Consider the following 26,311-nt stretch of genomic DNA (forward strand, 5'->3'; position numbering starts at 1 on the left):
CCCCTGCTTGCATACCACCTCCTTCCTGCATACCACCTCCTTCCTGCATACCATCCCCTGCCTGCATACCACCTTGCAAGTTTGAAACACAGGTAGTTGTCATACCGAGAGGTTCTTTTGCTGTGTTGTAGATTCCAGCTGTATTTGCCCCAAGTTGGGCGCCAAATGTGACAAGGTAGCACATACACTGGATCAGATGAACTTTTGTTCTTTATTTTGTATCAGGTAAACAGCATACCAGGTAATCAGCAGAAGCAGGTATGGTTGTCACAGCATAGTACAAACTCTTCAGAAAGTTCCAGTAGACCCTCCCATAGCCCACAGTAGTCCACGGGTGCGACTATGATGCACGCTATGGAACAGCTTGATGCTTCTATTCCCACCTCGTAGTGACTGGGGCACGTGATCCAACATACGGTATCGGATAGAAGAGACAGAATGGCGTGCTGTCAAAAAGTGGCGCGCCACCGGCTCCTCACTGATAGCTGACTTAATTGCGGATCTATGAGCCGCCATGCGCTCTTTAAAGGCTCGCTCAGTCTTACCTATATAGGTAAGATCGTATGGGCATAAAATCTGGTAGATTGTAAATCTGGTGTTGCAGGTAAGTGTACATATGATGGTTAATGGCTTACCCGTATGAGGGTGATAGAATGTTGGTCCAGGATTGAGGAATTGTAATATTGGTTTCTGGTACGGTCTTTTCAAACAGAGCATTGTTGTATTTAGCAGATTAACTTGTTGGCAGAATATATGGGATTATAAATAACGTGATCTAAGTACTTTGTTATAGATTCCGCTGATATGCCAATTTGTGTATGTTTATGTCCTTTTTCTTTATTATGTATTAGGTGTTCATACGTGTAATGTCCTTGTAAAAAAGCACATTTTTACGGTTCTTTTTATAAATTGGTTAGAAACGGGTTTCCGTGGTTACTATGCTGACGCAGGGACTGAGCTTTGCCGCACGCGTCCGCGGTGTCCATAGCAACCTCAATACACATTGCCCAGAACGGCCGGGCTGTTTGTTGATGATGTCATCGGTGATTGTCGCGCCCTGTAGCGAGGAGGATTTCCCGCGATCAGGGTCTGCGTCCTAAGGTATTTAAGGGTTGTTTATTCCTGTTTGTTGTGAGCCTGATGACGACACGCTTGTGTCGAAACGTTGTTATGTAAAGTTTTCACATCTTTTACTAAAAGTTTTTTCCACATTTATTGGCTGGAGTGCCTGCAGCGCTGATCTGAGCTGCAAACTAGGATGCAGCATAGGATCATCTGCAAGATCAGGGCTGGACAATTGCGGCCCTCCAGCTGTTGATGAACTACACATCCCAGGATGCTTTGCATTCGTTTTGCTATGTGGCCATGCTGAAACTGATGCAAGGCATGCTGGGATGTGTAGTTCATCAACATCTGGAGGGCCGCTATTGCCCAGGACTGTGCAAGATCCATGGGATTGCACCAGGTGCCACCGCCACAGATACTGCTTAGAGGCCAGGAAATCTCTGTCCTCTGGTAGAGAACCTGGCCGCATTGGTGGTGACATGCTTCTATTTTGGGAAGCCCCTACCCCTAAATGGCATCAGACTGCTAACTACTGCCAGTATGATCCTGTACTGCATCCTCCATTACATACAAGCACTGGTACTTTGTGGTATGAGCCGCACCACTGAATCAGGCCCAGGCTTCCGCCCCCGCTACACAATAACACTCTTACTTTATGCCCTATGCAGGCAGCTTAAACTGGTTTTACTCTGGTAAATTATGTGACCTTTTCTTCAACGTATTCTTACATTCTATGGAAATCTCCACAATGCTATTTCCGCACTGTAGAATGTAGATGTTCAGCTCATTTCAAGATTTACATTTCAGTTATAGTCACCTCAGTCATTTCCTCTTGCTCTGGGCTTAATATGTTCCTGCAGACGCATGAGACCAGGTCCAACAGCTCATAATGCTGGGTACGGACACATGTACAGCGCCAGCCGGCTCATTATGCTGGGTACGGACACATGTACAGCGCCAGCCGGCTCATTATGCTGGGTACGGACACATGTACAGCGCCAGCCGGCTCATTATGCTGGGTACGGACACATGTACAGCACCAGCCGGCTCATTATGCTGGGTACGGACACATGTACTGCGCCAGCCAGCTCATTATGCTGGGTACAGACACATGTACAGCACCAGCCGGCTCATTATGCTGGGTACGGACACATGTACGGCACCAGCCGGCTCATTATGCTGGGAACGGACACGTGTAAAGAACCAGCTGGCTCATTACGCTGGGTACGGACACATGTACAGCACCAGCCGGCTCATTATGCTGGGTACGGACACATGTACAGCGCCAGCTGGCTCATTATGCTGGGTACGGACACATGTACAGCACCAGCCGGCTCATTATGCTGGGTACGGACACATGTACAGCACCAGCCGGCTCATTATGCTGGGTACGGACACATGTACAGCACCAGCCGGCTCATTATGCTGGATACAGGCACATGTACAGCGCCAGCCGGCTCATTATGCTGGGTACGGACACATGTACAGCGCCAGCCGGCTCATTATACTGGGTACGGACACATGTACAGCACCAGCCGGCTCATTATACTGGGTATGGACACATGTACAGCACCAGCCAGCTCATTATGCTGGATACAGGCACATGTACAGTGCCAGCCAGCTCATTATGCTGGGTACGGACACATGTACAGCGCCAGCCGGCTCAATATGCTGGGTACGGACACATGTACAGCACCAACTGGGAAGAGCGCTATTAGCGATGTCAGCTTCACCAGAGCTTTCTGTCTGGCAGTGGCACCGCCTCCCATACCCGGAACCACCTGTCCCGACTCCAAGTCCTGGAGCATCCTGTTCTGCTTCCAGTCCTGGAAAACAGACCTCATGGGCCAAATTTAATAGCATCTGAGATAGGATGTTTTTTAAAGGGCAATCACTTACTATGTATGGTTTTGTCCTTTAAGTGATTGCCCCTTTAAAAATGTCAGAGTTTGGCCTTTATAACGCACAGCCTCCAGACGCGGAAGTTATTACATTTGGTCCCAGTAGAGAAGCAGACACCAGAAGCCCTTCTCCCCTCTGGGCCACTTTTCTGTGTGGCCGTCTACCACCACTGGCACCAGGCTGCAGTCTCCTGGTTATTACACAGCTAATAATCCTATTTTGTTTTCTGAGAACCTCACACTCTACAAGAATCAACATCAGGCAGTGACTGGGAAAATCCGCCATAGACAAGAATATCACAGCTTTGGACAACAATGACAGGTTGTGACATGGCCGCTCAACTGCAAAACAGCAACAAACAAGTGGGTCTGCAAAAAGTTACAGTATACGCCAATGGAAGTACAGTATTCAGTAGCAGAACTATTTTGCTCCCCCTGTTTACTGTATGTCTATTAAAAAATCATTTTACTGCATGGGCTTATTAAAACTAGAGATGAGTGCCGGGGCTGAAGATTTGGATTTGGATTCTTCACTGGGATTTGGATTTGGCTTTGTCAAACAGCAGTGAAAGGCTTTCGATTTAGATTTTTCAAAAATGGTCAAAAAACGCCCAAATCGCGTAATTTTTTCATTTTTTTTGTCCATAAAGTAATATTCCAGACAATTTTGACCACTTTACAGCTCATAATGTTGTTTTCATTCAACTTAGGCCAAGGTCTGCAGCAAGCTGGCTCGTTATTAACACACGGAACTTCTGACAGTATCAGTGTGATGTATAGGGGTGCAGTACACACAAACAATAAAGAGCATTGATGCGCAGCTTGTATAATGCTACGTGATGGCCGAACAATCTCACACGGAACTTCTGACAGTATACTATGGGTGCAGTACACACAAACAATGAATAAAGAAGAGAAAAATTGATTTGAAGTTTTATAGTTTAATTTATTTTAATGCACAGCTTGTATAATGCTGCGTGATGGCCGAACAAACACACACGCACCTTCTGACAGTATACTATGGGTGCAGTACACACAAACAATGAATAAAGAAGAGGAAAAATTGATTTGGAGTTTTTTTATTTAATTAATTTATTTTTAATGTGCAGCTTGTATAATGCCGCATGAAGGCTGAACAATCACAAACGCACCTTCTGACAGTATACTATGGGTGCAGTACACACAAACAATGAATAAAGAAGAGAAAAATGTATTTGGATTTTTACTATTATTTTTTTTGTAATGTGCAGAACAATCACACACAGAACTTGTAGTGTATACTATTGGGGTGCAGTACACACCAAAAAAAAATAAAGAACAGCAAAATTTATTTTTATATTGTATTTTTTTATGGACGGGGCTTGTATACCACTGTGTGGTCCGTGGAGGCAGAACAATCACACACGGAACTTGTTCTGACAGTAGTATATGGTGTATTGGATTGCAGTGCAGCACACCACAATGAAAAAAAAAGGAAAAGCACACAAACACCTCTGCAGTCTGCAATGCACAAACCCCTCTGCTCTGCACTGCACAAACCCCTCTGCACTGCACAACACCCCTCTGCACTGCACACCAAACCCCTCTGCACTGCACACCAAACCCCTCTGCACTGCACAAACCCCTCTGCACTGCACAACACCCCTTTGCACTGCACAACACCCCTTTGCACTGCACAACACCCCTTTGCACTGCACAACACCCCTCTGCACTGTACACCAAACCCCTCTGCACTGCTCAAGACCCCTCTGCACTGCACATCACACCTCTAAATCTGCACTGCACAAGCACAACACCCCTCTGCACTGCACAGAATTCCTCTGCACTGACTGCACTACACTGCACTGCACTGCACCCCTCTGCACAACGGCCATACCCCTGAACTGTAGAGCTGTGCACAGCTTGTGGAAGCATGTGAAATGGTGCCGAATTCTCGGGACGCCAAGCTTTTATAGACTCGGCGTCTCACGAGAATACAATAACAGATTCCCATGTTCGGGTTTCCGAACAAAGCCAGAGACTCGTGAGTGCCCGCGGGACATCGGTCCGGCTATGTTCTGAGCGATTCGGATTCCACAGAATCCGAACCGCACATCTCTAATTAAAACAGAGTGGCCGATGCTAATAGATCAACCTGAACAGTTTATTGTTAGAAATTGTGTTTGCCTGATCTAGAATTGATCAATAAAGGAAGGGGGTGGGGGGTTTCTTGACACTCCCAAGATGGCTGCCTCACCTGGTACCTTGTTAGGGTGATATTGGCAACCCAAAATACTTATTGCAAAAAATGCCTGCAGCAATTCTGCATTATGCTTACTGTGAGCTCAAGGTTTTCTTTTATGTCTGTGTGACTTATGTCGCACCCACGGCCATGTCAGAGCAGGAATGAGCATGGTTACATCTGTCAGTTAAGTTACATTTCTTGGCCATAACCGAATATCCCCTTTTCCCATCTCCCATGTTGGGTTCTTCAGTAATTTACAAAGTTCCAAATATACCATTCTGCGCTGTTATGTGCGTATGTTGGCGCTACTATCCCAACTTGTATGGAACCGCTGCTCGACTTATCAAACGGGTCTAGTGGTGCCTACAGAATGCCAAGTCTTCTCCTTACCCTGGGAAAGGCTGCTCTTTGTCTATTGCGGGTTTGCATGAAAAATATATCTACAGTATCTAGTTGTCTGATAAGATAAAGAAATAAATTCAATTCAGAAGAAATTATTATCCTAAATCAGGAATGTCCAAACGATGGTTCTCCAGATGTTGTGAAACTACAAGTTCCATCATGCCTTGCCACAGTTTTGTTATTAGGGAATGCTAAAATGATTGCAAGGCATGCTGGGATGTGTAGTTTCACAACAGCTAGAGGGCCATAGTTTGGACATGCCTGTCCTAAATGATTCCAAAATGTCAATAAATGTAAATCATTATGTTCATTATAATAACAATCATTATGGTCTGTGCAGTAACTAACAGGTAATTAGGAGCAACAACGATGCTGTCAATACAGAAAATGAGGATATGACGCTTCTGGATGCTCCACTGCCTCTATTGGCATGAGTGGTGGTACTGTTATGAGTGGTGGTACTGGTATGAGTTGTGGTACTGGTATGAGTGGTGGTACTGGTATGAGTGGTGGCGCTGGTATTAGTGGTGGCGCTGGTATTAGTGGTGGCACTAGCATTAGTAGCGACATTGATCCAATCATAGTAATAGGGAACACTAGTGAATACTGCAGGCCGGTTAGGTAAGGCGCACCCCACTGACCAGCTCACAATGCCAACTTCATACCAAACGCCCTGTATGGCACAGACCATGGCTCCTCCAGAGTCTCCCTGCAAGATAAAATGCTAAATATCAGACAGTTACACATAATAACGTCACAGTTTTAGTATATTTCACTTCATTGCCTCCAAAACAAACATTACACCAATGACAAGAGTCTAGTATGCAGGTGTACAATGCAGTCTACACATGGGCCAGGATGACACTCGCCAGGGATGCCATGCTATTGGGGGCACTGCGCGGTGGTGCCACCCACATCCAGAGAGTAACATACCTCCACAACCCTTTGTTATTGCCAGCAGGATGCTCAGCCGCTATTGTAGCTGCAGTCTGCGCTGTTGCTTAGATTGCCCTGATGCTGCCAGCCCCGCCCATTTGTGTGATGTCATGATGACAGTCAGTCAGGGGGCAGGACCAGCAGTCCCAATTTCATACCAAAAAATGTTGGGAGGTATGTAAGTGGTCTGCGTCCCCTTATATGGCTTGGCACACTACTATATACCCCCCTCTATGCCCACTGGGATGGTGAGGTATGAACAAGTCGGTTTAAAAAAAATAAAACAAAAAAATCATGAAAAGGTTGGTGGACGCGTACCGACGTCCCTTGCGGGCTCGCTGCGCTCGCCACGCTTCGGGTTGGCGTTGATAGTGGGGTGCCGTTAACCATGGGGGGGGGGGTCATTTTACATTGTCATTGCCCATCAGGGTGGGTGTACAATGTAAAATCGGGTCTGGGTGCCTGTACAATTAAAAATCGGGTATAATCGCATCTCATCGCATCGCATGCGATCAAATTGCATGGCATGCGATGCGATTTTGTGGTTGTACAATGCCCTGCGATGGAAATCGGGGGCGCCGTGATAATACACAAGTACCCTATTTTATTCTCCCACCACGCCCTAGTGGATGGTAGGGCATGAAATACGGCCTGTCGGCACATGTCGGGTCAAAAAAACAGTGAAAAAACCCATGTCGACCTTGTGACCTGTCGACGGAAAGTCATGTTGACTGTTTCATCTGTACATTCTATTTGTCGGTATTTTGACCCTGTCGGGATTTGAAATGTCAGGATTTTGTCCCTGTCGGGATTTGAAATGTCGGGATTTTGTCCCTGTCGGGATTTGAAATGTTGGGATTTTGTCCTTGTCGGTATTATGACCCATTCGAGATTTTGACCCTGTCGGGATTTTGGCCGTCGAGATTTTGACTGCATCCCAAAAAATGTCAACTTGATTTTTTTGTATATTTTTTTTTTAACTGAGTTGTTCATCACAATCCAGGTGGTTAGATTATAATAGCGTGCCGGGCACAGCGAGCCGGGCCAGGGGACACGGTACACTTATACAGTGTCCAGTAGGGCGGAGTGAAAAAACTGAAATTGAGAAATTCAAAATCGGCTAGTGTGGAAAAGTTGTGACTTGACCTGAATAAGAAACGTGCAAAAGCATTTTGATTTGAGTCAACATCTTCTGTTCTGGCAAGAGGCCTGAAGTTTCACTTTTTTGGTGAAAATGATGAAAACTATGAAGATGCTCCGATCTAGTTAAAATTATGTCAGGATGTCTTAGAGTAGTTCATTAATATACTTTACCTTAGTAAAAGAGAGTACGAGCTTGTCCTAGTGCAAAGTGACTGACTTTGGTGGGAGAAAAAAATCCTGATGAATGACCCATTTTCATGGTCACAATTGTGAATATTGTGTGTTTTCTCCTGAACGTGTTTATAATAGAAGAAGCACAAATACTCTAAATGGAATTTCAGTGACACTGTGTGAAATATAATACTGGATAATGGCCCTTAAATCAGACCTGATCGCAGTACAAATTTGTTCTCAAAATGGGCAAAACAAATGCTGCATTGCAGGTGGGGCAGATGTAACGTGCTGAGAGAGTTACATTTGGATGGGATGGGTGGGTTATGTTGAAACTGAAATCTAAATTGCAGTGTAAAAATAATGCAGCCGGTATTTACCTTGCATAGAAACAAAATAACTCACACAAATCTAAAGGTGGCCATACATCTACAGATCGATTGTCAGATTGGGCCGGTTGGAACAAACACCTGGTAATATCTGAATGACAGTTTTTGGCTGAATTCCAGCATTTCAAAGCAAATGGTCAACTGTCATTTGCTCTCATCCATTACCAGGATTTTGTTCCAACCAGACAGATCGGACAATAAATCTGTAGATGTATGGCCACCTTAACTCCCTCTGCACATGTTACATCTGCCCCACATGCCACTGTATTACAGCATATAATTATGTCAAAGATAAGCCAATATATTAATAGTTAAATACGTTAAAGTGCATTATGCTGTAAGAAGTGTAATACTGTAAGTATTGCTGATCAATCCTGCCTAGAAATGAACACAGTGATTGGCATGTATGTACTGCTGGACACCACTCATAGAATGATTAACCTGTTATTTTTGAATCAGTGTTCTTGTTTTTTTTTTTTTTCTAAACATTAGATGTATTTGTTTATTTATTTATTTATTTACAGTTTCTTATATAGCTCAGCAGATTCCGTTGTGCTTTACAATAGTAGACAGTGATAAAACAAACTGGGTAACAACAGACAGACTTGGAGGTTAGAGGGCCCTGCTGCAAGCTTACAATTTATTACATCATAATAGACTTCAACGTATTTAACTGTTAATATATTGGCTTATCTTTGGCATAATTATATGCTGTAATGCAGCCCAATCATGTTCCCAGTATAGTGGATGCAACACTGTTTTTCTGTCACTTGTTACTTGTAACACTTATTGTAACTGTTACTGTTTTTCAATAACAGACTGCAACCGTTATTTCTTATTTATATACACAGGATTGTCTGTCTTTGTATATGCACTGCAAAGAGAGCAGCATAAATCCAATTTCATGTATTTCAGTGACACTGTGTTAAATATAACACTGCATAATGGCCCTTAATCAGACCTGATCGCAGTACAAATTAGTTCTCAAAATGGGCAAAAAAATGCTGGACTGCAGGTGGGGCAGATGTAACGTGCTGAGAGAGTTAAGGTGGCCATACATCTACAGATTTATTGTCCGATCTGTCTGGTTGGAACAAAATCCTGATAAAAAATGAGAGCAAATGACAGTTGACCATTTGCTTTGAAATGCTGAAAAACTGTCATTCAGATATTACCAGCTGTTTGTTCCAACCGGCCCAATCTGACAATCGATCTGTAGATGTATGGCCACCTTTAGATTTGTGTGAGTTATTTTGTTTCTGTGCAAGTTAAATACCGGCTGCATTATTTTTACACTGCAATTTAGATTTCAGTTTCAACACACCCCACCCAAATTTAACTCTCTCAGCACGTTACATCTGCCCCACCTGCAATGCAGCATTTGTTTTGCCCATTTTGAGAACAAATTTGTACTGGGATCAGGTCTGATTAAGGGCTATTATGCAGTGTTATATTTCACACAGTGTCACCGAAATTCCATTTAGAGTATTTGTGCTTCTATTATAAACACGTTCAGGAGAAAACACACAATATTCACAATTGTGACCATGAAAATGGGTCATTCATCAGGATTTTTTTCTCCCACCAAAGTCAGTCACTTTGCACTAGGACAAGCTCGTACTCTCTTTTACTAAGGTAAAGTATATTAATGAACCACTCTGAGACATCCTGACATAATTTTAACTAGATCGGAGCATCTTCATAGGTTTCATCATTTTCACCAAAAAAGTGAAACTTCAGGCCTCTTGCCAGAACAGAAGATGTTGACTCAAATCAAAATGCTTTTGTACGTTTCTTATTCAGGTAAAGTCACAACTTTCCCACACTAGCCGATTTTGAATTTCTCAATTTCAGTTTTTTCACTCCGCCCTAGTGTCCAGGTCAGCAGATTTCCACATATAGTACCATTTCATGTTGACTTGCTTGTGTTGACCTTTTGTAAGTGTCAACCTAAGGCATGTCATGTTTTTGGTGTGTCGGCCCTCAATAGTGTCAACCTAATGATCCCCATCGTATTAAATGTAACCACCACCACTACCCACCAATCTATTACTTTGCCTGGGGAGAACAGATCCCTACAAACGCCCTGCTTGTTGCATAGATCAATCTTCACGCAAATGCACAGTTTGGACACTTCATTCATCATTGTTTGACACCAAGACAAGAGAACTCATTTGGAGCAAAGCAAGAAAAAAAAAGTAAATATGTATCTGGAGCAAACCATTTTTCCCTGCAAGGGGGCAAATACATGGTCCTCCAAAATCTAACTCTATCGGTAGATGTTAAATCTACCACCCTACCTTTACCCCCCCCCCCCCCAACAGAGCAGCATGTCGTTACCCTGGTGTAATGGCTATTTTGAGATTTGATCGCGGAATCAGCCCCGATATGTTGCCAACTAGTCACCGGGCTCCACTCAAGTTGTTATATGTCCGAGTTCTGGTTGAATGTTAATGAAGGTTCAGTCATGGTAGAAAGGCTGAGGATTCCTGCAGTGGGTCACTGTGATGTTCCCTTAGCTCTCCTGGCCTTCTGTTTGCAGCAGGAAACAATGGCGGATCAGTGGGTAATGTCAATTTCTGTTCATTTGGGTGCGTTCCCTAGCAATGCATGGATCTGGTTTATTTAACCCATCCAGGATCCGTTTCATTGGCTGGTCATGCTCTGGTCAGAATTGACTGGCCTTGGGGCCTGGTAAATTAGGATACATATGGATGACCAACAGTGGGGAAGTCAGATAATCATACTGATCCTCCCCTTGCCCCCCCATAACCCTCCCTCCCGCAGCCTGACCCTTGTTGGCAGAATGTTGCGGTGTTTGGGTCATATTTATCCAAACAACACAATATAACCAGCTCTTAGAAAGGGTAATGGGCTGAATACTTGTGGTGGTGACAGACTGCACGGCCATGCAGTCTGATATTGTCTGGTATAAGCGGCGATGAGATGGGTAAGTTCTGATTCATGCCCCTTAAATTATTTATTTTTCCTCAAAAATACCACTAATACTTTATGGCACATACCATAATGCCCAATAATAATAATACTAGCACTAACTCACCAACAAAATAGATGCACCAGGCTGAGGTAGCAGTGTGCAGCACACAGCAGCAGGTTAGGTAGTTAATGGTCAGAGCCTGAGGCTGGACTCTGGAGCAGGAAGTGGAGGAGCAGCAGACTGATAGCATACCTCCCAACAATCCCGATTTCAGCGGGACAGTCCCGATTACCGGATCCTGTCCAACTGTCCCACCCGCGGCCGGAGGTGTCCCGCTGCGGGGGGCAGTTTGGAGCCCCCCCAATTTGACAGAATAGAAGCTGCACCCCTCATTTGCAAAAGCCACACCCCCTTTTTGGCCGCGAGTGTCCCTATTTCTGCAGCCGGAAAGTTGGGGCTGCTAGAATTAGTGTCCACTGTTCTAGCCTCTGTCCCTCCGGATGCAGTGAGTGATATGCAGCAAAGTGTGTGCAGTGGCTGGGTTGGTCCCTCCTCTGTTCCCTGGGTGGACATTCACCACAGCAGGAGGGAGAGCCAGCATAAGTGTCTGTCTGCCGCCTCTGTCCCTCCGGCGGCAGTGAGTGACAGCCTGCACATAAGCCTGGGTCCCTCCTCCATCCCCTGGGTGGCCAATCCCCACAGCAGTAGGGGGAGGCAATACCAGTCAGTCACACAGTGCACTGCCAGGTACACTCCGGTCTCCAAGCTTCCCTCTATGCTCCGCCTCCATCCACCAGTTGGAGAGTCCCCGCCCTGTGCTGTGCGCCGCTCACAGTCACAGTCAGCTTTCACTCAATATAGACTCTAGTATTGAGTGACAGGTGGCTGTGAGCGCTAAGCTGGGCACATAGACTCACTAACTGACAGCCAGGTAGCCCGGCGCCCTCCTTCAGCCAGGCTCATCAGCACTATTCCAGCAAGCAGCATTGAAAAAGCGGGATGAGCCGTGCAGCGCCCCGGGCAGTAGCATGGTTCATCCCCCTGTAAAAATGGCCCTGAGTGGAGGACGGAACTGAGTCATCAGTGGTCAACATTGCGGCCGGTGAGCGGGGGTGCGGTGGCTGGCTGAGGTACTCACCCATGGGTATGGCCAGTATTTCATGGGCATTCCCATGGAAATCCCTGGGTGACATGGGTGCTGGTGCGCGCAAATGACATCACCAGACGTCCGCCCATTCCAGCCCGAAAGTGCACGCATATATAAGTGACCTGAGAGTTGGCGACCATCGAAAGATGTGGGACTTTCCCCCTGGCCTGCGAATGGATGTTTATGTAAAACATCCAATCGTATGGCGGGGAAACTAACCCAGTGTGCAAATGGTGAGCCGCCTTACCACCATTCACAGGGAGGGTTCTGTTTGACTCGCAACATAGCAAATTCGCATCCGAGCGAATTAACCAAAATAACCCCCTTCGTTTCTTGCAAAAGACCCACTTGTTCTTGATTGTTTCATGGTTACTTGGCCGCGGTGCATACACACGGTGAGATTTACTTTCTATTAGACCACTATTATATCTGGGTCTGGATCTGAGGTGGCACAAGGTGAGATATGCACTATTTTTCTGTTCGATTTTGCTTATAGAAGCAAAATTGAATAGAAATTAGGGATGTGCACCGGCCACTTTTCAGGTTTCGGGTTTTGGGTTCTGATTACCTTGAGGTTTTGGGTTCTAATGGGTTTTGGCAAAACACCTCCTAAGTGTTTTGTGTTTGGATTTTTTGGGGTTTTGGGTTCTGATTTTTTGTTAAAAAAGCATAAAAACAGCTAAAATCGCAGCATTTTGGTTTTTATTTTTTGCTCCTACGCTATATTAACCTCAATAACATTCATTTCCACTCATTTACAGTCTATTCTGAACAGCTCACACCTTACAATATTGTTTTTAGGGCAAAAGGTTGCACCGAGGTAGCTGGATAACTATGATAAGCCACACAAGTGTGCGGCACAAACACTAGACTGATATGGCACACTTAGCATCCCCTCTAGGCTGATACTGCACACCTAGAATTACCCCTGGACTGATATGGCACAGGTAGCATCACCCCTGGACTGATATGGCACACTTAGCATCCCCCCTAGTCTGATACGGCACACCTAGCATCACCCCTGGACTGATATGGCACGCTTAGCATCACCCCTGGACTAATACAGCACACTTGGCAGCACCAAATGAATTGGCAGACTTGCTTCACCCCTGGACTGATACGGCACACTTAGCATCACCCCTGGACTAATACAGCACACTTGACAGCACCCCATGAATTGGCAGACTTGGCTTACCCCAGGAATTATACGGCACAGATGGTGGCACCCCTGACATGATACAGCACACATGGAATTATACGGCACAGATGGCGGCACCCCTGGACTGATACGGCACACATGGCGGCAGGCATGGAATTATACGGCAGACAAATTCCTGCAGTAAAAATAAAAATTGTATTCTTTTAATTATAAAAAAGAGCAGCACACCTTACTTATCAACACCCCATGAATTATACAGCACTCTTGGCTCACCCCTGGACCACAGCACATTTAACAGCCCTTGCAGCTCCCCTGGTCTGATATGGGACACATGGGGCACCCCTGGAATTATACGGCACACATGCGGGCACCCCAGGACTGATACAGGACACATGGGGGCACCCAGGGAATTATATGGCACACATGCAGGCACCCCTGGACTGATACAGGACACAAGGGGGCACCCATAGAATTATACGGCACACATGTGGGCACCCCTGGACAAATACAGCACACATGTGGGCACCCCTGGATGGATACAGTACACATGCGGGCACCCCTGGACTGATACAGCACAAATGTGGGCACCCCTGGACAAATACAGCACACATGTGGGCACCCCTGGATGGATACAGTACAAATGTGAGCACCCCTGGACAAATACAGCACACATGTGGGCACCCCTGGATGAATACAGTACACATGCGGGCACCCCTGGACTGATGCAGCACACATGCGGGCACCCTGGACTGATGCAGCACACATGCGGGCACCCTGGACTGATGCAGCACAAATGTGGGCACCCCTGGACAAATACAGCACACATGTGGGCACCCCTGGATGGATACAGTACAAATGTGGGCACCCTGGACTGATGCAGCACACATGCGGGCACCCTGGACTTATACTGTGCACTGGCAGCAGTCATTTAAAACATTTTTTTTTTTGCTGAATTAAAATAATATAGCCCCCTCTGTAGCACTAGCAGCAGCCCCCTATGCATAAATCATCCCCCCCAGCATGTCATCCCCCCCCAGCATGTCATCCCCCCCAGCCTGTCATCCCCCCAGCATGTCATCCCCCCCACTCCGCTCAGCAGACAGCACAGACACATCCGTGCTGTCTGAAATCACCAGCCTGTTTGAAAATGGCGCCGACCGCCGGGAACTATATATCCCCAGGTCTCGCGAGAATCCGACAGCGGGAAGATGACGTCCGGCCTCGATTTGAACTCAGAAAAATGGCGGCGACCATCGAACTCCCTGGATCCGGCCTCGGATCAGGTAAGTCCGTGGGGGTTCGGATCTCTAGGATCCGAACCCGCTCATCTCTAATATATTGTTATCCTCTAGAGCTGACAACTCTGTATCACTCGCTGATTTCCATTCTGTCCAGTCGCTGCTTGATTTGCTTGTTGGATATTTTGAGGATCACAGTAAGTTATGATTGCAGATTCCTCAACGTACTTCTTGGGTGGAACTTCTTATGGAACTTCTGTTTTCTATTTGGGTGCCGCATGAACACTCTCATTCCCAGACACGCTTTCTGCTGCCTGTACACCCAATAATACATGTTGCTGCTTTGGTTCTTGTTGTAGTGTCCCAGTAAATTATACTGTCTCATGGAACACCACATCTCTGATTTCAGAAGATGTTTACTTGTGATGTCCCAAAGCCTGTATCCATTGCTTTCTTCACAGTATCCGAGCGTAATACATTCAACTGATTTTGGATCTAACTTTCTTCTTTTCTCTTTCGGTATATGTGCCAAAGCTTTACAGCCGAAGACACGAAGATGACCGACACTTGGCTTTTCACTGTACCATGCCTCTAGTGGCGTTTTACCTTTCACTGCTACTCTAGGTGCACGTTTTTTGACATATACAGCAGTAGATACTGCCTCTGCCCAACATCTCTTCTCCAGGCCTGCATCACTTAACATATTTCGTGTTCTTTCAACAGCTGTGCGATTTTCCCGCTCACTCAGTCCATTCTGGTCCAATCACGGTGATTGCTGTTGCCATTCCATCTAGTAGTTTCTGGATGTTGTCATATCCCAGATTACCTAGTGATCTGTGCCATATAGTATCTCCATTGACTTGTTTGAATCAGAAGCCATCATTGCAGAACCAGTGTGTCCAGTACATAGAATCGATTGCAGTGTGTCCAGTACATAGAATTGATTGCACATAGAATTGATTGCAAGCAATTGCGCACCATACACTTGCCCTTCACAAATTGGACTCTGTAACCTTTCTTTTCTAAAACGCAGATAGCAATAAGATTTACTTCCTAAGTCTGGAACAAACAAGACATCTTGGATATTCATGACGTCTGCTTCACTTTTAATTCTTAGGCGCACTGTGATGGTCCCAACTTTTTAAGCTGTAAGGACATTATTTCCAATCCCTGTAACTGTTGTTGGTTCACATGCTGTCAAGGAACAACCAATCTCTATTAATACCGAAATGTCTATGGCACCCAAATCCATGTACCAGCAATTCTTCTTGTGACTATCTGCTACTGTACATTCAGTGCTGACTCGTTTGGTTTTGGTCTGTTTCTGCGCATCACTGGAATTTCTCAATCTGCACCCAATCTTGTGACATACAAAGCATTTGAATTTGAGCTTTCTGGACTATGTGCCTTTTGTCAGTAAGGTAGAACCCTCATTAGTTGTCTCGACAGGAATACGTTTTCGGAACTGTAGTAGCTTGACCCTTACAATTTCTGTTTTGAGCTCGGTATCGTTAGATTTCAAGGCAACCAAAAGAAAATCAAATGATGGCGTCAGATTCTGTAACATTGCCTCCTCCTTATCTTCCACCTGTGCCCCCACAGATGCCAACTGCTGCGTTATTAATAACAGTTTAGCAATAGAATAATTCATGTATTTGCAGGTTCTTAGCTTTGTCCCATATAGAATGCATCTCAGACTCAACCGTCTCATCCGACTTCTGTCTTCATACGCCGTCTGCAGGGCTGTCCACATCACCTTTATGGATCCTTTCCCACTGATAATGGAGTATACTGCTCCACAGCCAAGCCTATCGTCTCAATGGCTCTATCCACCTCATCAGAGTTTGGACTTGGTTCTGGATTTATTTATTTATTAATTATTTATTTATTAACAGTTTATTATATAGCGCACACATATTACGCAGCGCTGTACAGAGAATATTTGAACATTCACATCAGTCCCTGCCCCAGTGGTGCTTACAATCTATATTCCCTACCACATGTACACGCACACACAGACATTCCAGGGTTAATTTTATTGGAAGCTGTATATTTTTGGATTGTGGGAGAATATATAAACAGTTAAAGCCATGGTCGGGATAGAACCCATGACCTCAGTGCTGTGAGGCAGTAATGTAACCATTACACCGTCCGTACTGCCCCGTATATATAACACATGGTGGGGATAGAACCCATGACCTCAGTGCTGTTAAGCAGTAATGCTAACCATTACACCGTCCGTACTGCCCCGTATATATAACACATGGTGGGGATAGAACCCATGACCTCAGTGCTGTTAAGCAGTAATGCTAACCATTACACCGTCCGTACTGCCCCGTATATATAACACATGGTGGGGATAGAACCCATGACCTCAGTGCTGTTAAGCAGTAATGCTAACCATTACACCGTCCGTACTGCCCCGTATATGTAACACATGGTGGGGATAGAACCCATGACCTCAGTGCTGTGAGGCAGTAATGCTAACCATTACACCGTCCGTACTGCCCTGTATATATAACACATGGTGGGGATAGAACCCATGACCTCAGTGCTGTGAGGCAGTAATGCTAACCATTACACCGTCCGTACTGCCCCGTATATATAACACATGGTGGGGATAGAACCCATGACCTCAGTGCTGTTAAGCAGTAATGCTAACCATTACACCGTCCGTACTGCCCCGTATATATAACACATGGTGGGGATAGAACCCATGACCTCAGCGCTGTGAAGCAGTGATGCTAACCATTACACCGTCCGTACTGCCCCGTATATATAACACATGGTGGGGATAGAACCCATGACCTCAGTGCTGTGAGGCAGTAATGCTAACCATTACACCGTCCGTACTGCCCTGTATATATAACACATGGTGGGGACAGAACCCATGACCTCAGTGCTGTGAGGCACTAATGCTAACCATTACACCGTCCGTACTGCCCCGTATATATAACACATGGTGGGGATAGAACCCATGACCTCAGTGCTGTGAGGCAGTAATGTAACCATTACACCATCCGTACTGCCCCGTATATATAACACATGGTGGGGATAGAACCCATGACCTCAGTGCTGTGAGGCAGTAATGCTAACCATTACACCGTCCGTACTGCCCCGTATATATAACACATGGTGGGGATAGAACCCATGACCTCCACGCTGTGAGGCAGTAATGCTAACCATTACACCATCCGTACTGCCCCGTATATATAACACATGGTGGGGATAGAACCCATGACCTCAGCGCTGTGAGGCAGTAATATAACCATTACACCATCCGTACTGCCCCGTATATATAACACATGGTGGGGATAGAACCCATGACCTCCACGCTGTGAGGCAGTAATGCTAACCATTACACCATCCATACTGCCCCGTATATATAACACATGGTGGGGATAGAACCCATGACCTCAGTGATGTGAGGCAGTAATTTAACCATTACACCATCTGTACTGCCCCGTGTATATAACACATGGTGGGGATAGAACCCATGACCTCAGTGCTGTGAGGCAGTATTGCTAACCATTACACCATCCGTGCTGCCCCAATTGCCCCAATTAATTGTGACTTTCCACAATTTTTCGCACTTAAGCTGCATCTCCATGGTAAACTTCCATGTAGTGTCGTTCTCTGAGCCTTTCAGCTTTGCAAAGTTAATAGTGTGCCCTGTGCTGTCCATCTTGTCCTCTCTGTTTTGCATAGTGTACTTTCACCGTCAGTGATACTTTGTGAAAAACATGGTCCTGGGCCTGGTCCTGAATGTTGGTTTATTAAGTATCCACAAGATAACAGTAGTAGTTTAATAGAAGAGGTTCTGCAGCAGCAGGAGTTTCAGCACACACACAGCAAGGCAGTGTCAGAGACTATGCAGCAGCTCTTAAAGGGTAATGTGTTGGGTACTTGACAGTATCTCACGCTTGTGGTGGTGGCAGACTGCACGGCCATGCAGTCTGATACTGTCCAGTATAAGCGGCGATGAGACAACAAGGATATGTTCCTCATAGACCTCCTTAATTTTGCGATAGGCAGATTCAATAGCAAGTGGGCAGCTTGGGCTCTAGCAAGATAGATGAGCAGGAGCAGCAGTATGGTGGGTGCAGAGAGGGAAGGTGGACACTGTGCTAGAATGGAGACATATTTTTGGAGTGAACATAGACTTAGCATGATTTTGTGGTCAATCAGGCCGGGCATGGTGATTATTGATGGTGTTACCGGGGACTGATAGATTTTATCGGGGAAGATATAAATGACATACCTGGCAGGGGTCCTTCTGTCCGGCTGAGTACCCAGCACAGATCTGGTCAACAGGAACGGTATAGTTGAAGAATGCGTCAATCTTGAATATCTCGTTACATTCACTGTTGTTGATTAGTGGCACCATCACTTGCTGCAGGCTCCCCGGGTATGGCAGATTCACTGTAGAGAGACAGTCATACATATTGTCAGGATTTGAACCCACAGCTTCTGTCTCTACAGTCTGCTGCTCTACTGACTGAGCCATTCTGGCTGCTGGACAGCTCCCTGCCTTCACTCTGTGTACTACTTAGTTTATCTGGTTTCCTGATGTTCTAGCATGTTCTAACTCCACCCCTTGAGCTTCCTATATAAGCCCAGCCTGTTCCTGCCTCCTTGCCAGATTATTGTGCTTCTGCCAGTGATCTAGTTCCTGTTGCTGCTTCCTGCTTTATATATCTACTACTCGTGTACCGAACCTTGGATTGCCCTTGACTAAGCCTCAGCCTTAACCCCACGGACTTGTTGCTGTTGTTTAACACTACCTTCAAGTATTCTGTCTACTCCTTGTAATCGGACTCTAGTTCTGTTTCCTGACCGTAACACATATACTGATTCACTGGCCAACAAGAGAACACATCATAGTATACAATAGTGATATTGCCATTGTCTACCCTGCATAAAATGCAACAGGGGCTCTACCTGGTGTAACATGTAATGGGGTTCTATCTGGTATAATGTGTAACAGAGGTTCTACTTAGAGTAACATGTAATGAGGACTTTGACTGGCATCATGTGTAAAAGGGGATCTACCTAATGTAGTGTGCAATGGTGGTCTTGCCTGGCATAAAGTGTAACAGGGCTCTGCCTGGCATAATGTGTAATGGGGGCTCTGACTAGCATAATGTGTAATGGGGGCTCTGACTAACATAATGTGTAATGGGGGCTCTGACTAGCATAATGTGTAATGGGGGCTCTGACTTGCATAATGTGTAACAGGTGCTCTACTTGGCATAATGTGTAATAGGGGCACCTTTCAAGATTTTGCTACGGGGTCTACAAAGGTTTAGTTATGCCTCTGGTTTGTAAGATACCTCCCTGGAGTAGTTGGTAGGATAATCAGGAGCAGCATCTAGTGCAATTTTCTTGTAGCTACTGGGCCACCTTATATAGAAGACTTGTATGGGCGTTTGTGCACACTTGTGCCCGTTGTTGGACATGTGTAAATTTGTACACCACCATCAGACACAGGCACTTCTGCCACTAACGAGAATACAAGTTACGATCCTTCTCAGCTTATCCTCATTATTAGCAATTAGTTACGTGTGTCACATGTTGTGTGTTTTTCCTATACAATAAGTAAAGTCCTCCTGGAAAGTACAATGTGCTAAATGTGTCCCACAGGGTAGGGTGACATCGGATCTACGTCAGTTCTGAGATTGTGCAGACAATTCAGCCGTGCCCCCAATATTGCACCTTTTATACCCCTGTATCTTATTCTATTAATCTGGCTCAGCCTCATTGTTTCACTGTTCAGCAAGTCGGTACATTGGGCGATTCATATCCTCATTAGTCCCATTCCCTTGCATTGGGGGCTGCAGACCCACAAACTCAGTGATGCAGACGGGAGGAGAGACGACTCCCCTAACAGTCTTTCCCAAACTGTGTTAAGGGTACTGGGGTCTGGACACAGATAATTTGGGTTAACAACTTTGAGCACTCAGGCATGCATGTCATTTACACAGAGTACATGCTCAGTAGGTTCCTGCCCCCCTCAGTGTTCCTCTACCCCATGGCACCCACCCCTCTATGCAGCTTCCCCCACCCCTCCCCTACACACATCTGACACGACTCCTCCCCATAACGGTCTTATCTGTCTTTCTGTCTACCCCCTCCTTTGTCTGTCCCCATCTTTGTGTTGGTCTACCTGCCTCCAACCTGTAAGTGTACCCATCTCAATCTCCCCCTATGTGTCGCCATTGTCCCCCTCCTTGTGTGTATGGTTCACAATGTGCCCACATGCCTTCTGTTTCACCAACAATTTCTCCAATCTGCCCCATAATGTGGTTGTATTTAATCTCTGCATGTGAACACTGAGTAGACAGGGATTTGATGATGTACAGTAGTTAGTGTCACCATACAGTGGCTGTGGCTAACCTTGTAGAAATGTGCTGCTGCAGGCACATTAGTGTCCTTATTAGCTCCGCCCCTCCACTCTCACTGATGCTGGGTGGAGCCAGGCTAAACAATGCCACACCTACTGCCATCATCATTGACACTAACAACAGATATGCCTGTAGCAGTACACAGTGCACAGGAGGATGAGAGGATGGTGTGGAAACATAAGTGGGTGTAGAGGGAAGGGTCACTCCCCAAAATGGCATCGGCCCTGTGGACGGCACACCCCCTGCACTATTCCTACACTTATGGGCAGATGCCTACAAGTTGGTAGGTGTATAGCAAATTTGTAAAAAATAGGTGTATTTGTATCAATAAATACACTTTTTTTTTGACATTTACTATCCCGAAAATACGGCAATTCGTATTCGTATTGATAGCACATCAATACAAATACGAATTTCCGTATTTTCGGGATAGTAAGGAGGAAATTTACTAATATGGATTCGTAGGAAAAAATCGTATTTTCCTAGGAAAATACAAATTTTTGGAGTGTATTTGTATTTTTGGCATTTACTAAGCCAAAAATACAAATATTAGTATTCATATTGATGGGACATTCATATTTGTATTTACAAATACAAATGTTTACACCATCGATAGAATACGACGGAATCACCATTCAAAAGAATGGTGGTTCCTGATTTACTAAGCAGCCGTATTGAAAATACGGCTGCTATTAGGCGTGAAATGCCCGGCCAAATTGGACAGGAAAATACACCTTATTTTCCTGTCGTATTTGGCTTCAGCCTGCATGGATCAGTCAGATCTGTGCAGGCTTCAGTGTTAAAAAATAGAAAATTAAATAAATAATAGAAATGGGTCCCCCCCACGGCTGTAATCAGCACCAGGCTCAAGGAGCCGGGGCCGGTAATAAAAAATCAAGAAACCCCGCAAATAGGGGTTCCCCAATTTTTTTACAACCAGCCCCAGGCTCCATGGCCGGGGCTGGTTCCCAAAATACGGGGGACAACTTGACTAGGGGTCCCCCGTATTTTAAGAACCAGCCCCAGGCCAAACCAGCCAGCAGGGTAATGTCACAGCTGGGGGACACTTATTATATAAGGTCCCGCGGCCAAAACATTAACCCTACCGACCAGTCAGCCTGGCCAGGGGCCCTAGGGGAGTGGGGACCCCCCCAATGAAGGGGTCCCCCCCCCTCCAGGACTTACCTGACCAGGCTGAAGCCTGGTGCTGTCCCCGGTGACCCTGGAGCGGTGGTCGACATGGAGCAGAACGCCGACACAGGACCAAGAGACTGGACATCAGGACCAGGGCTACCTATGGGCTCAAGATAGGTAAGTATCAGAATGTGTGGGCTTTGGATGTATTAAAGTTTTATTTTAAGTGTGTGTCAGTGTGTTTTATTTTACTATTTTTAATGCCCTGCAGGCTGGGACTTGTGGTTCTCCAAGTCCCAGGTTGCGGGGGAGGCTTGCTGGGACTCATAGTTCCCCAGTATTAGACAATAGTTTATTCTTTTTTTTTTTACACTGCCATCAGCCCGGTGACCACTGCTCCAGGGTCACCGGAGACAGCACCAGGCTTCAGCCTGGTCAGGTAAGTCCTGGAGGGGGGGGACCCCTCCATTGGGGGGGTCCCCACTCCCCCAGGGCCCCTAGCCAGGCTGACTGGTCGGTAGGGTTAATGTTTTGGCCATGGGACCTTATATAATAAGTGTCCCCCGGCTGTGACATTACCCTGCTGGCTGGTTTGGCCTGGGGCTGGTTCTTAAAATACGGGGGACCCCTAGTCATTTTGTCCCCCGTATTTTGGGAACCAGCCCTGGCCATGGAGCCTTGGGCTGGTTGTAAAAAAACCGGGGAACCCCTATTTGCGGGGTTTCCTGATTTTTTTATTACCGGCCCCGGCTCTTTCAGCCTGGTGCTGATTACAGCTGTAGGGTGGACCCCACGCTGTTTTTTTTTTTTTCATTTTTTATTTATCTATATTTTTTTTACACCTTGCAGCCTGCACGGATCAGACTGATCCGTGCAGACTAAATTGAAACGATAGGGGGTGGGTGTGTAATAAAGTGTCCCAAAATGGGATCTCTTCAAGACACACTTCCCGGCGCTTGGCAATATCAGAAAAATTCTGTTTTTTAGATTTTGTATATACAAATTTGTACAGCTGCAGCATACACTCCTGTGGATCTGTCACGACTCACATAAAAAGAAAAAATGGGGGGAGGGTTTTTGGAATGAATTGCGCTGCTGATATAACAAATATATAATAAATTGAGAACACTGATTGGCTGTAGAGATGAATTCATTCATCTCTACAGCCAATCAGTGTACTCAATTTATTATATATTTGTTATATCAGCAGCGCAATTCATTCCAAAAACCCTCCCCCCATTGATCCGTGCAGACTGCCTGAAACATTCGTATTAGTGGCCGTATATATGTGCCGCTAATACGAATCATTACACCATCGGAGGGTTACAATCGTAAATGACTGCTTTGTAAATGACCCTCCGGAACACGACTTTGCATACGGCTGAAACAGTCGTATGCAGTCGTAGGAAGAATGCAAATACGAATTTACGTATTTGCATTCTTAGTAAATTTCCCCCTAAATGTAAAAAATAAGTGTATTTCTGGATACAAATACACCTATTTTTTTACAAATTTCCTTTAGTAAATTTCCCCCATTATAACAAACAAGAGTAGGAATTATAGAAGTTTACAGGATACAGGTCAGGTATAGCCATACAGCACTGTGAATCCCAGATAACACAGTGACAGACTTGGACATACAGTATGTACACCTTTTTATAGAGCTATAGAGCTTTTTATAGACATGCACCTGCAGTCGATTCAATCTAACCTTTAAGTCTGGTGACTCAGACATGATGTTATTGCAGAGATTCCAAAACGTGTCCTCAAGTCACCCCAACGGTCCAGGTTTTAGGTATATCCATGGCTCAGCACAGATGGTTAAATAAGACTGACTGAGTTACTAATTAAGTCACCTGTGGCCAAGCATGGATATCTATATAATAAGTTGAAGAGTGTGTATGTGTGTGTGCGTGTGTGCGTGTGTGCGTGTGTGCGTGTGTGCGTGCGTGTCTGTCGCATTGCGGACACACCATGGCACTCAGAGCCACCAAATTCAGCAACAAGATACCTCTGGACCCCGTGATGTGCACCTCGAAGCCGTTTTGGGCAAATTTCACTTAGAAATTTATAAAACATCAAGTTTTAATTTGCCTTCATTGATGATCTGGAAAAAAGATCGACGATCTGGGAAACCGTTGACAAAGGAACAACTCCACACCTGATTTCATTGCTGTCATTGAGTATGAATGACACATTCTAAAGGTGCATACACACTGTACAATTTTTTTGACCAATTTTGTTGAAAGACATTTCCATTGAACCCAGTGTCCTGGACGAAAGCTGTTGAGGAAAGATATTGACGACAGACGAAAGACGAAAGATCTTGCTACAGTTTATAGGCTCTTTTTGAAAGATATTCAAATTGAGCTGCACGCACAGTTGACAAACAATCTTGATGAACAACTGGCGGGTATGCGCATCATCATTCGTCTGTCGTCAACATCTTTCGTACAGGACACTGGGTTCAATGGAAATGTCTTTCAACAAAATTGGTCAAAAAAATTGTACAGTGTGTATGCACCTTAACATTATGGTGGAGGCTTTAAACAATTAGGAATAATTGTGGATATACATAGACCACACATCACACACGTACATATTGTACACGCACACACACACAGTACACCACATACGCACACATAGCACACAAGACACAAGACACACATATATACGTAGCGCATCTCACACACACATTCAACAGATACACACAACAAAACACACACATAACACACCACATGCAGTACAACACAAAGCCATATACACTACAACACACACCCAAAAACAATACAACAAACACAGAACACACACACTTAAACAGAATACGACGGAATCACCATTCAAAAGAATGGTGGTTCCTGATTTACTAAGCAGCCGTATTGAAAATACGGCTGCTATTAGGCGTGAAATGCCCGGCCAAATTGGACAGGAAAATACACCTTATTTTCCTGTCGTATTTGGCTTCAGCCTGCATGGATCATAAATTTACACATAGAAAAAGAAGACTTATGTTGGGGGCACTAATAAGAAAAGAAGGGATGTAATATGATTTATTAATCTATTAAAATTTAACGTTTATTTATTTTACACTTAGAAAAAGGTCCTCTAATATCCTCTCAGTTTATATATCTGAGCCGGGTATGGGACTAAAATGGGGAGGAAAATAATAATATTCCACCACTATATAAATTAACATACAGACTTACAAACATGAAACACACACACAGAGTGTTTGTAGAATACCCAGTGATTATATTAATTCCAGGCAATTATTGTCCCAAGTGCAGAGCTGTTTTATTCAATTTCCATACAGTCTCAATATTAGATGGTAAATTTTAGTAGGAGAAATAGAGAGCTGTTAGCTTATTATCTCCACCTATCCTCTTACTTTCACTATCTTGTTTCAGAGGATAGTGGTTCGGAGATTTCAAGGTGTTGAAGCTTGTTAGCTCTGAAGTGATAGATTTCACTATTTCCTTCTGCTGCTTGCTCACATCTGCACGGCAACACTGGTGTTTAAATAACATTTACAGTGTCGCTGTTCATCTGTCAGTCAAGTGAGAGAGGAAAGAAAAGGAGAAGGGAAAAGAAGAGGAGTATTTTGTGCAACCAATTTGGATACAAGCTAGATACTGATAAATTGTGAAATTGTTGGCTTTGATACACACCAGCTATTATGTATATAACAAATTGGTACAATGTATCCTTTGGTTTGCACTGTCAAGAAAAGTTTAGAATAGAGATTAACAAGATATTAATTCTCAATCAAATTCTGCTATCATTCCATCTTTTAATAAAGCGGATGGGTGATGAGAGATCTGACAGGAAGTGATCAAGCCCACCACGGGCGAAACGCGTCTTCCACGACTCCAAAATCACCGCACAGAGTGATACCCAGTGCCAGGTCCGCTCCTGTAGCCAGAGCCTGCCCTATGGTAGCGGGGAACTGACACGCTGACAGAGCGCATCCAGACCCCACGATCCCTAACCACCACACAGAGGAACGCCGAGTGACAGGTCTGTTCCTGCAGTCAGAGCCTATCCTTTGGTAGCGGAGAAC

The 26,311-nt window shown here is 45.1% G+C and overlaps 1 protein-coding gene across 1 annotated transcript in view; it reads right to left on the reverse strand.

The window, feature by feature from the left end:
* Window positions 1–4,841: 4,841 nt before the first annotated feature.
* LOC146021066 (uncharacterized) overlaps window positions 4,842–26,311 on the reverse strand; it is a 59,820-nt gene continuing 38,350 nt past the window's right edge. Inside the window, exons 5-7 of the mRNA XM_083154867.1 lie at window positions 25,640–25,747; window positions 18,975–19,135; window positions 4,842–6,301 (exon numbers count right to left, since the gene is read on the reverse strand). Coding sequence (XP_083010993.1) covers window positions 5,936–6,301; window positions 18,975–19,135; window positions 25,640–25,747 — 635 coding nt within the window. The 3' untranslated portion in view covers window positions 4,842–5,935. The remainder of the gene's footprint in view (window positions 6,302–18,974; window positions 19,136–25,639; window positions 25,748–26,311) is intronic.

Source organism: Crinia signifera, chromosome 7, assembly GCF_055691185.1.
Source record: "Crinia signifera chromosome 7, ASM5569118v1, whole genome shotgun sequence".
Classification (NCBI taxonomy): Eukaryota; Metazoa; Chordata; class Amphibia; order Anura; family Myobatrachidae; genus Crinia; species Crinia signifera.